Source organism: Juglans regia, chromosome 6 (assembly GCF_001411555.2).
Source record: "Juglans regia cultivar Chandler chromosome 6, Walnut 2.0, whole genome shotgun sequence".
Lineage (NCBI taxonomy): Eukaryota > Viridiplantae > Streptophyta > Magnoliopsida > Fagales > Juglandaceae > Juglans > Juglans regia.
The window spans coordinates 17,922,885-17,935,605 of NC_049906.1; the positions used below are offsets into that span (position 1 = coordinate 17,922,885).

The 12,721-nt window shown below is 39.4% G+C and overlaps 1 protein-coding gene across 1 annotated transcript; it reads right to left on the reverse strand.

Moving 5' to 3' along the window:
• Positions 1 to 3,255: 3,255 nt before the first annotated feature.
• LOC109010544 (LRR receptor-like serine/threonine-protein kinase ERECTA) lies at positions 3,256 to 12,482 on the reverse strand. The gene is made up of 27 exons (XM_018991413.2): positions 11,747 to 12,482; positions 11,069 to 11,207; positions 10,869 to 10,940; positions 10,486 to 10,557; positions 10,287 to 10,358; positions 10,111 to 10,182; positions 9,942 to 10,013; positions 9,735 to 9,806; positions 9,569 to 9,640; positions 9,413 to 9,481; positions 9,232 to 9,303; positions 8,825 to 8,896; positions 8,518 to 8,589; positions 8,166 to 8,237; positions 8,012 to 8,083; positions 7,857 to 7,928; positions 7,351 to 7,422; positions 7,208 to 7,279; positions 7,054 to 7,125; positions 6,903 to 6,974; positions 6,455 to 6,523; positions 6,287 to 6,358; positions 6,072 to 6,145; positions 5,806 to 5,934; positions 4,818 to 5,162; positions 4,320 to 4,690; positions 3,256 to 3,882 (listed from the first exon to the last, which is right to left on the reverse strand). Exons 1-27 carry the CDS (start codon positions 11,844 to 11,846, stop codon positions 3,505 to 3,507), a joined length of 2,970 nt encoding a protein of 989 aa, XP_018846958.1. The 5' UTR covers positions 11,847 to 12,482; the 3' UTR covers positions 3,256 to 3,504.
• Positions 12,483 to 12,721: the final 239 nt, after the last annotated feature.

A 12,721-nucleotide genomic window follows, 5' to 3' on the forward strand; every position in this document is an offset into this window, starting at 1 on the left:
GACGGTTGCCTTCCACAACCATACTCATGTGCATGCATGGTCTGCCAGGTGCCCGGGCCAGTGCCTCGTTCCGTCGTTTGACTTCCTGTGCACCTTTCTTGTTTCCTTCATGGTTCGCCCCACTGTTCTGCCCCGCGGCTTTCTTGTCCACCTGTTCCAGTTCTGTTCTCCGAGGGGCCATTAAAGCTCGGAGGGTGTCTTCGACGTTTATAAAATCGTCAGCTCGGTCCATGAACTCTTTCAGAGTCGTGGGGGGGTTTTTCATGCTATCTCTGTCATGAACGGGTTTCGTAGCTAGATCCCCCCCTAACAGGGTTGCCAGGGTGATCTTCTCATCCTGGTCGTTCGTGGTCATACGCTCTCGATTGAATTAGGAGAGGTACGACTTCAAGCTCTCATTATCACATAGCTTTAAAGTTAAGAGGTAGGCGGCCGAGCGTCTCCTCTTCCTGCTGGCCATGAACTGCATTAGGAAGAGACGGGTCAGCTCGCCGAAGCTATCAACAGACCCTGGTGATAGGGATTCGAACCTGGCTCTTGCCGCACCCCACAACATTAGTGGAAAGGCTTGGGACGCGACCTCTCCTAGACTCGTGAAGGGTCATGCGACCTCTCCAAGTGTTCTAGTGGGTCCCTAGACCTGTCGTACCCTTCCATCTGTGGGATCTTGTACTTGGTTGGGAGAGGGATTGCCTTTACTTCCGCATTGTACGGTAGGTCCATGAGGCCCGTGCTAGTGAGCAACTGGTTCACGGAGGACGATGCGCCCAATTGCTTGGCCATTTACGCATACTTTTCTCCGAACTCCAGGAGCACAAGGTGCATCCCGAGTCTCTCTTCTTAAGCCATAATGACCTCTGGTGCACGTCACAATTCTGCATGCTCATAGTGGCTAGGTTTTGCTCCTTCTACTAGTTCTTCGTTGGTTCTTTGTAACGCGGTGTTTTCTTATCAAAGGCCTCTTACTTCCTCCATCAGCCTCTTTATCGTGTCTCCCATCTCGGTGAGCCTTGCCTCCATTGTTTTGAACTGGCCTTCTTCTCTTCACGAAGTCTGGGAAAGTATCATTGTTGGCATGCGAAGGACATGCTTCCATAAGACGTATCCCATAGATGGCGACACTGTTGATGTCGTGTTTCACAGCCCAAGCAACTTCACCCTTCTGGGTTGGTCCGTTCCTACGTACAGAGGGAATGAAGGCTTGAGGCGGTGGGGGATACCTTTGATACCTAAGTTAGTTTGGGTTATAAACATGTGATATGTGTGAGCTTTCAATCAATGCATATGTGTTCATGTTTTTGTCCCCGAGGGTGAGGTATTTATCTCTGGTAGGGGAAATCCCTTGTTAGGCTAATCATGGCAGTGCCACTCCGTACCTAGGTTGCGTCCTCTGCCAACTCCCTGTCATGTGACAGGTCGTCCATGCCTGATCGTGGTGATCGCTGACAACCCTAGGTCCTTGTCGTGGGATGCCCGCCTCCGTCCTTCATTAAATGCAGCATGGTCTTGGTCAGGCGCTCCCACCTTCCAGGTCTTGTCCAACAATCGACGCTCAGGGACCTGGGGTGTCCTTGACCCTGTGTGTGCAACTTGTCGACCAATAGTCGTGTCAGACTTCTTGGCTTAATCCTCGTGCCCTGCGCGTGCTGCCTTGCGACTTCCTTGTGGACTTCATGGGTTGACCTTGCCCTTGATGGCTTGGTATGGGCCATCCTGTTCTCTTACCGGGTTGCCCTTGAGTCCACACAGAGTCCACCCATACTGTGTGGACTGGCCTCGTTTGGTTGATCTCATCACTAGGAACGACTCCCCTGACAAGTAAGATACTTACAGGATGGAGATGAAATAATAATTTTGTGAATAATAGTAACATGGTTTGTGAATAGTAATGAGATAATTTAAATTAAGTATATATTGGATTTTGGGAAATGAGAGAGTAAAAGTTGAATGAAAATAATTATAAATTTAAAATATTGTTAGAATATAATATTTTAATATTATTTTTATTTTAGAATTTGAAAAAATAATATTATTCTTTATTTTTTATTTAAAAATTTAAAAAATCTGTAATAATTAGTTTAGAAGTATTTATATTTGAATATTGTTTAAGAAATAAATGAAATGAGATGAAACATATTTCCAAATATTCCCTCAAGAATGCAACCAACATGACAGCCAAGTATAGTTCATATGCTTAACAATGACAAGCAGTCCAGTGTCTAATAATTAGGGTTTGTACACTTAGCAACCCAAAAGTTAAATAGGAGGTTATACAGCTTATACTTGTCAAAATGCAAAATGTCAAATGCTTACGTAACAATTTATATCGTTCTTAAATCGGTGTGTAGAGTATATAATCCATATCACTTAAATCATAACATTTAATTTATAAGATTTAAATTTTAAAATTTATTTTTTTAATCAAATTATATTACGTAAGCACTTTACTAAATATATTCTACGTACTGATTTGAGAATAAAACCTATATATATATATATATATATATTGAAGCTTTTAAATAAATCACTTCTACAAATGGAAAAGAACTAAGGGCCCGGCAGGCAAATAAGAATCTACATCGAATTATTGCATGGAGGACTTAAGGGACACCAACAAAGATAACCCTTGCGTGAGTACAGAACACGGTAGCCTCCAAATTTTATTGCATATCACCCCCCACTATATACAGGACGAGGAGTTCCACCTCACCCCAAAGCATGCACGATGAGTGGCAAGAGTTGCATGACAGGAGATGTGCACTGTGTCCACAGAACGGTCAAGTAGATAGGGTAGAGAATAAAATTTAAATTTTGTAACCCTTTATTGAATTCAATAAAAAGTAATTTATTTTTTAAAATAAAATAAAATAAAATAACAATTAAGATGTCCCCTATTTTTTTCACCCTGTGGAAAAGATGTTCAACCCTCACTGCCCTGACAGTTTCAACAGGAGCACTTCACATTTTTAGGATGAGGAGGGCACAAACCCCAATGAGATGGCTCAATTCGCTCTCATGGGTCCTGGAATTAACACAAACTTCCATGACCACAGAGTCATACTCGCAATAACTCTTTTTATCAGACCATGACAAAAGGCCACGGACAGACAGGGTATTGCCAGCATCGTAGATGGACTGCAGCTGGCCCAGCTAACGCTCTGCAGAGCATTATTAATGGCCGGTCACACAAATAATGCAATCCCTCTGAGCCTCTGACCTGACCCTTTCTGCCATTGATACCACTGAGAGATAGAGAGAGAGAGAGAGAGTCTACCCATTGCCAAAACTACAGCCATAATTACACATCTGAATACACGAATTCAGGTACCAGACCTTTAAAAGTGTATTGATAAAGTTGTCCGTATTTTCCCATTTTCCAGCTAAGCCACAACTAGTACCAAAATATTTATACACATTTTTCAATTAACTGATCCTGTCACACTATCTCACTAACATATCTTTCATACGTTTTGCTTAATCAGGCTTTAGATTCTAACAGACCCTTTACTCGCTGTTCTGAGAAATTACCTCTCCGAACTTGACAAAGAGTTGGGCATCTGAGGTGCTCATTGATGGGCAATTCAACATGTGTGGAGTCTTGAGATTTGCATACTCATCCATGTAGCAAGGTACTTTCGAAGACGGGAGTGTCGCGTTCGCAGGTGGGCTTGGGGTTGGTTGTTTTGGTGGTGTGGTGGCTAACACAAGACTGCCCAGGACACGCGTTACTTCATGCATGGTTGGCCGATCTGATGGCTGTCTCTTAGTGCATAGAAGAGCTAGCTGAAAGATCTTCTTTACTGCTCCTAGATCCTTACATGTGGCTGTGATCTCAGGATCAACAGTTTCCATGACAGCATTGTTGGCCGTCTTAGATAAGATCTGCGACAATAAGAAGATGCCTAACGTATGAAAAAGTCCGAAGCTAAACCCCATCAAACAGGATTTTTTGCAACTTACAGAACATGGGTTAATGTCAAAACCAACATTAATTACCTAAGACAGCAAGAATTCTAATTTTAGGAGTCTGAATTTAGACATTTCCTAGTTAACTAATGTGATTTCAGTAGGCTAAAGATTGCAAGCAATCAGGACATGGAACAATCTCAGAGGACACGGCATGCATCTGGCTGAAGGATATAATATATGAAACCTGACTTGCTAACATGTCAGTAATTTGATGACTAATTCCCACTGCGAGACCAAACTTTTATGTCAAATGGAACTCAAAACATGACATCTGATTTTTCTCATTGTGACCATGATGTTTAAGAAGATGATAGAGAGAACTAGGTATTGAAGAAGGATAGAAGATGGACCAGATGATGAAGATTGGATTCGTTATCGACAGCTTTCCTCCCTGTCAGCAACTCAAGTAGAACAATGCCGTAGCTATAGACATCTGACTTCTCAGTGAGGCGGGAGGTACGTGCATACTCAGGGTCTATATAGCCAATAGTGCCCATTATGTAAGTGGAAGTATGGGACTTTGAGGTGCACAGGCTCTTGGCAATACCAAAATCAGTGAGATGGGCCTCAAAATCCTTGTCTAATAGGATGTTAGATGACTTAACATCCCTGTGGATGATGCGGGGGCTGCAATCATGGTGCAAATACGCCAGACCTTGTGCTGCACCAAGTGCTACTTGAAGACGGGTATCCCAGTCAAGCTTTTTCTTTTTGGTAGGGCCTGCAAAACAAATTGCATATAAGTATTCAGAATGAGAAAGAATGTATATGAGCACTTGGACAACTAAAGATAACTTCACAAAACAAAATGCTGGGCACAACAATGATCTATGAGCACTTGAACTTACCATGAAGGAGATCCCAGAGACTACCATTTTCCATGTAGTCATAGAAGAGAAGGTTCCCAGAGGGAGACAAGGAGAATCCTTGGAGGCTAACCAGATTCCGATGCTTTATACTTCCTACAGTCTCAAGTTCTGTCTCGAATTCCTTCAAGCACTGATAGTGGGAGTAGAGCTTCTTGATAGCAACTGGCTTGCAATTCTTAAGCACACATTTGTATACTGTGCTTGACGCACCATAACCAATTATATACTTCTCACTCAAGTTTTCAGTCATTCTCATGATATCATCGTACACATGAAGTGCCAAATTCATGTGAAGGATCACTAGCTTTGGTGTCGAGTAATTAACTGTAGTTTCACAAGTACTTAGGAATTAATAGCTTGTTAGAGCTTTCAATAGGCCGGACTATCAAAACCTAACAAATAATAACTAAGGACGTAACAAGTAAGAACAGCTTTAAGCTACAAAATAACCTTTTTCATTTATTTCCACTGTGACATGAATGGGATAATCCTGAGGTTATTAATAACGCCCAACAAAGTTATATCAGAAGAATGAGTCCAGTCGGAACATCACACAAATAACTTATAAGAGACTTTTTCTGGACAAGGCAACTTCTAAGGGATAAACTAATCTTGTTTAATGCCATCATTTATTTCTTTTTGATTGGCACCAGGTGTCCGAGAACAAAGACCCAACTAATCCTAGGGGTGCACAGGCCCTTGGCAAGGAATTTCCCGCAAGTGCACATCGGGTAATTCAAGGGAAAGTTCCCATAGTTTGATGGCTCCTAAAAATTATTTGCACCCAAGAGGATTCTAACCAGTCTTCTTTACTTCTGACTAGCAAAGGAAGTCATTATTGGGATGGTTTCAATTAACCAATCACATTCTTAACATGTCCAATACTATTAGTAGGTTTACAAGTAACTTAGGCATCTAAGTTTGATTCCATGGTATGGGTTATTTCATTTAGTACAAAACAAATTACCCGGTTTGTCAAGTGACCCATCTTGAAAAGGTGCAGGCCTGTGTGGGCGGAATGCTGCCACTAAGATCATGAGAAGAATCACAAGGGCACCAAGAGCAATTCCCAGAATAGCTGCTTTTGATATTGTGACTGCATTGACAGCAATGGAGAAAAAAGGACCCAAAAAAACTGCTCATTACTCAAACTATGCAACAGTTATGGGTGCTGATCATGCTAAGCAAATGGTGAGGGTGAATAAAAGCTCAGACTTTGAAGGTCATATTTACCTCGCTCTGTGGGATGAGACTCCTGACATGGTAAATTCAGCCAAGAGCCACAAAGACCAGGATTTCCAACGAAACTGCACATAGATAGTAACATCAGTTGTATGCAAGCCTGAGCCATTTACTTCATGTAAATAGAACTTGTAAAACATGAAAATGATAACTGAGTTTCAAATGATGAGAAGGGAATTTAATAAATAAATAATCTATAATCTAACCTGTCAGGCGAAAACCGTGAGAAGTTATTGCTTGTAGGAATATCACCAACTAGATTGTTATATGATACATTGCTGCAAGAATTTATTCAGCTAGATCTTGTCACATGGATCTGTGGGACCCTAAAGCTAAAGCTACAAAATAATAATTACACTGGACAAGATACTTACAGTATGGTAAGACTGAGACAGTTGATCAGTGGCATTATATCCCCTGATAAATTGTTTTTTTCTAGTCTCCTGCATGATGTTGCACCAAAGCACCATATAGTGAAAACAATGGGCAACCAGGTAACATGACTACATTGCAAAAATCCTAACAGATAATAACTTATTTTCAATGTATGGTACCTACAACACTTGACACAACCAATAATTATTTAATTATACAGCCCATTGACCATTTTAAGCCATCATGATGTTGATCCTTTGGGAATTTAAATTATTCCATTGGCATGCACACTAAACAGTCATAAAACAAATAACTCAATGTTTACAATCATTTATGTTCTACACTGAACCGAGGACATGAATTCAGCAAGCAATCCATTGGTAATTTGCATTGCCATTTTCAGCCAACTACACTATCACAGGTAATAAATAAGGAATAACAACTTACAATGAGAACATGCTTTGAAGCTGATTAAGTTCTTGAGGTATCAACCCCGAGAGACGATTATTAGAAAGATCTCTACAATAGAAAGCATTAATCAAACTGTTACAAAGGACAAAAAAGAGCTTCATGGTATTCATATAAAAACGGTACTCACATGTCCATAACACTTCTTAGATTACCAAACTCTGCTGGAATAAATCCTGTTAAATGATTTCTGCTTAAATTCCTGCCCCATTAAATATTTTGTGTAAGCAAGAAGTCAAACCACGACAGGAGGAAGAAGGCGAAAAAAAGGCAGTACAACTCACAACTTCAGAAGATGTTCCAAATCACCAAGTGAAGAAGGAATGGAGCCACTAATTTTGTTATTAGAGATGTCCCTAAACAACATTATCAGTTAGAAAAGGTAAATAAAAATCAGAATCGGACAAGTGATGAAGTTTATACTTACAAATTATCTAAATTGCCAATCCGAGATAGTTCAATTGGAATGAGGCCCCCAAGATTGTTGGAGGAAAGATTTCTGAGGATGTCAGGCAAAACTTAATTAGAGCATTGAGAAACAATATTGAATACCTGTATCAACATCAACTGCATGATAGGATCTTGATATGCTTAAACATGCTTTTTTGTGCATGGGCTTGTTTAAATGAGGCAATCAAATCAATGGATTGGAGTGGTATGGATCACAGATGGACGTACAAATTCAGAAATTACCTCTAGACATCATAGATGGTAGAACTTGTTCATATAAGTGTGCATGGAAATGCTTTTTAAAATGGAGCAATGAAACCATCAACAGGATGGGAATGGCAATGATAGCAGAGAATGGTAATATGTAAACTATGCATGTAAATTTATACCTCCCACCCCATTACAGGACAACGGAGAACATGAAATACAACTGCATGATTCTAACCCGCAAATAGTATTTTAGAAGATGACGGTGGAACTTACAGATATGTCATACTCTCCAGTCTCTGTAAAGCAAGTGGGATGGTTCCATTCAACTTGTTACCATGCACATTTCTGCCGCAAATCAACTAGACAATCACTACCTCCAAAATAATCAAAGTTTTAAGTGTAAGAACAGGTCAAGGTTAGGTGCTTACAGACTGTTCAGATTTGTACATGAGCTAATATTATCAGGGATGGGCCCTTCAAGATTATTGTTAGCAATATTTCTGCAAGAATGTTGTATCAGTAACTCAAATAGAATCATGTTGAAACCACCAACATCAAATAATCAGAGGTTGCAAAACCTACAGGTCATACAGATCAGTGAGCTTCCCAAGCTCTGGTGGGATGTGCCCAGAAAGATGATTATCATTCAATTCCCTACACAGGCAGAGCGGCAGTTAGAAAGTGAATGTGTCTTCTTCATATTCATTACTGAGAAATGATAAATGGAACTTCGACTAAGACAGCAGGTGATATTTTATAATACACAACAATCAAGCCCAAATCAGCAAAACCTTAATTGATGCAAATAAAACAAATCAGAACTTTAGTTCAATATCGAGCATATGCCCCCTCAGGTGCATAAGCAGTGTACATATAGTTGCGAAGGAAAAAGAAATTTAGGAGAGGCTGGATAAATACTGAGAAAAATTCTTACAGATAATGAAGCTTAGTCATGTTTCCGAGCTCTGGGGGAATAAATCCAGTCAGCTTGTTGCCATGCAAATACCTACATTTGGGATTTGAATCAAATTTAAGGCGTATAAAGGACAACTTCGGGGCAGCTCCGCAGACTATTACATACCATATTAACAATAGAAGATGGGATCGGTTAATTGGAAACTCATATTGACAGTTTTAAGGAGCAGAGTAGTAGCTATTTCCAAAACTATTAAACTTCATGTGTAGGAGAAGATACTAAGAGACAAAAACTCAATTGCAAGAATAGCAAACAATGTACTTACAATTTCTCAGTGTAAGTCAAATTTCCCAAAATAGGAGGAATTGGTCCACTTAACATGTTGCAGCTCAGGTCTCTGGAAAAGGAAACAATGACATGGAAATGAGAAGAGACTGAAGAGAATGCTTTAGATTCACTTTACTTTTTTTGATTGGCACTGGGTGACTGGGAATAGCATCCTAACTAATCCTGGGGGCGCACAGGCCTTCGGCAAGAAGTTTTTCGCAAGTGCACCCGGGTAATTCAAGCAGAAAATCCCCAAGTCCGATGGCCCCTAGAGATTGTTTGCACCCAATGGGATTCAAACCTTGGACCTTGGAGGGAGCATACTACCAAGACCAAGGCCTTACCACTTGAGCCAAGCCCTAGGGGGTTTAGATTCACTTTATATAGTTAGCTAAAAGCACTTACAAAACAGCGAGTGCCTGCATCAGACCAATCACTGATGGCATATGCCCTGTAAGTCTATTACCCTGCAATGACCTGGCAACAATAAAGGTAAGATAAATTAGTATATTGGATAACTGAAGATAGTATAATAAGATTTTAGACCCATGCACATAATAAATTAAAGAGAACCGCAAGTACATACAATGTGGCTACTTGCAAGAACCCAATATTGAATGGAATTTCTCCAGTTAGCTGGTTGTAGGACAAGTCCCTACCAAAAAGAAGAAATGATATTCTTGAGTTAGCCTAGTTAAGAATTCTGGAAATTTGACCTCATTGAGTCGGATGGGATACATACAAGACCTGGAATGCAGTGCAATTTCCTATATTTTGAGGAATACTTCCAGTCAAGCTGTTGTTTCTTACATCGCTGCAACCAAGTTAAAAGGATTAAAGACCTTATATGCTGGAGGATATAAAGGAATTTTAAGTCTGTATAGTGAAGTGATTGGATGTCAACTTACAAGTACCATAACCCAGTTAACTGGCATATATCTGTAGAGAGTGTACCCGCTAAATTGTTCCCTCGCAAACCACTAGGATGGAAATAACAAGAAAATATCATTCTCCAGATCGATGTCATATCGAATCACCAGATGGAGGAATACATCAAGGACATGATGGTACTCAAAAGGAACATGATTTAACATTATCAACTATAGTGCACTCACAGATACTGCAAGACTTCATTCCAGTAAATAAGCCGGGGTATTTCTCCACTGAGATTATTTTGAGCCAGGTCTCTAATGCCAATGTTGTAGAAAATAGGAATTTTAGTCATGATTATTTGATTCATAATTAATTACACAATGAGGAGAGGAAAAGAGAAAAGGAACTTACAAAACTTTCAGGTTCGGAATCTGGGACAAGGTTGAAGGAATGGGTCCACTCAACTGATTATTTTTCAAGATTCTGAAAGCCCATTTCAAATATAATTTAAAATAGTCATCTTGCTAAGAGATAACCAGTCATCCGCATAGCCAAACACAATAGAACATGCTAGTAGAGGAACTTACAGATATTCCAGTTGTTTCAACTTTGAGATCGAAAATGGTATGTCTCCATATATCTCATTAAATGACAAGTCCCTGATAAGACCAATTAATTAACTATCCATTGCATGAAAATCTCCCAAGTCAAGAAATTGCTTATGTGCACATTATAAATAGTAAAATCATGAACTTAGGCAAGTCCCTTTCCAGATAAAGAACTTACAGACTTTTCAAAGAAGCACAGTCACCAATCTCATCTGGTATCTGCCCAGAGAGACGGTTTCCTCTTAGGTCACTGATCAAGGAAACACAATAACAATTAATATTGATTTGAACCCACCAAAGATTCTATGTTTTTACACAAGAATTGAGCTTAGACTCTGTTTTAAAATGGAACCTGTAAATTAAAATCACTCACTTCGGGAGAAGTGTGTGGATATATGTATGTATGTGTATGTGTATGTACATTTATCATCAAATTCAAAATGTTACTTTCTCACAAAATTTTCCATTGAGATATCTGTGTGTGGAAACAAGCAGAGCCTTGAAAAATCTAACTGAAAGTAGCATAAACTCTAAAACAAATATACGAATGGAGAACCGTACATAGTAAGCAGACTTTTAAGATCCCCCATTGCAGGTGAGATTTCTCCATCGAGATTCAGATCGGACAGATTACTACAAGGATAGCCAGCAACCAGAAGGTAAAATAAGAGTCAGTTCTTGATTAAGAAGAAATGGAAATGAATTCAAGTCTAAATTAAAGAAAGTCAACCCACAAATGAGTAACAAAGAAAAAGACTTACAGCGCAATGACATGGAAGGTCACATTGTCACAGGTGACCCCTCTCCAAATACAATAATCTGAAGATGGCGAGTCTGTCCAATCATATAGAACATTGTCCACATCGCTGAAGGACTTCTTTATCTCCAACAGTGTTGCCCCTTCATTGCCCACATTTTTAGATGATCAAACTGTTTAGTCTCAACCCACACACACTCCCACACGCAAACCATGTAATCAAGCCAAGCATGAGTATGTTGTCTACGAGGCGAATCGAGTAGGATAAAGTGTAAACAGCAAGCCCGTTCCCGTCAAATCAAAATAAGCCCAGTGGGATAAAATATTAGAATAATAAACGAAGTATTTTTCACAAGACGAAAGTTTACAGTTTGTCGAACATTGTGGGACTTCAATACGATCGATGAACAAAGAAACAAGATAGAAAAACATCTAATAAAGATATGCGTCTAAAATATAGTTTAGATTTCTTTCATAGTAAACCCCCGTTTCGTTTCCGAGAAAATGTACTGGTCCCGAACCCCAACTGAGTAACCAACTATACGTACTATTAGTATCAGTCATCATACATTTGGAAATTTTCTCTTCGGTAAGAAATTCCAAGCGTCAAGTGCATCAAATTTCGATTTCTATGTTGGACGCGGCACTTGAGAAAAAAAGGGAAGAAAAAAACAAAACTCACCGTCGTCGGAATCTACCGAGGCAAAGCTGAGAAAGAACAAAAAGGCAAGGAGAAGGAGTTTAACAGGATATGATATAACTGCCCTCCCAAGAAACCTCATTTTGCACCCGACCCGTCACAAATGACGCCGTATTTCAACCACCCTTTACAAGCTCTCTGGTTTTATGGAAAACATTTGAAAACTCAGAGGGCAGATACTCCGCACACGTCCCTAAGAAAACCTTTTCTTCTTGGACTCGCGGACATGGAAATGCCTGAAGAAAAAGGAGAGCGCAAGACTGGGTTTATGAGAGTTTTGGTGCCTGGTGGGGGTTCATTTAAGGCAGGAAAAAAACTTTTATCTGGGGTAATGAAATTCATCAGCAGGAAGAGCTGAGCTTTTTCGTGTTCAATCACATCCAGTGGCAGAGTAGAGCTCTAAATACACAACTGTGAGAAAGAGATCAGAGAGAGAACAGCTAGAGAGAGAGAGAATTATTTCATAGATAAAGTTAAAAAACAATCTGCCAGACCTATGCAATAAAACCTGCAACCTCAGCTCTCTCTCTCTCTCAACTTTCTCTTTCTAAGTTGTTTCTCTTTAATCTCTGTGACTCTACTCTATGCCAAAGTGAATAATGGATCGCTTTCACTTCGGTTTTGCAGTTAGTGTATGGAGGAGTGTGGGTTAACGCAGGGCAGAGTCGTCTTCGTTGGTGTCTCAAAAGGACTCTCTCACACTCTCACTCCCACTCCATGAATTGGAGTTAAATCTTCGTTTTTTTCGTCCGGCGTTTTGAGCAGGGAAATGATATTTGTAATGTATAAGTATTATATAATTATTTAAAAAAAATAAATAAATATAATATTTATATAAAAAAATTAATTTTTTAATAATAAATTTTATTTTATTTTTAAAATAAATTCATAAAATTTATACATTCCATAATTATATATAATATTACTCTTTATTATATGAGAAAAATTATTTTGCCT

Excerpts from the sequence above, each read along its gene's own strand:
- LOC109010544 (XM_018991413.2), bottom strand. The coding sequence starts at position 11,846 with ATGAGGTTTCTTGGGAGGGCAGTTATATCATATCCTGTTAAACTCCTT. Across the intron at positions 7,929-8,011 it reads TGTACAAATCTGAACAGTCT|AAATGTGCATGGTAACAAGT; the intron begins GTAAGCACCTAA and ends GATTTGCGGCAG. Across the intron at positions 6,146-6,286 it reads TCACGGTTTTCGCCTGACAG|TTTCGTTGGAAATCCTGGTC; the intron begins GTTAGATTATAG and ends ATCTATGTGCAG.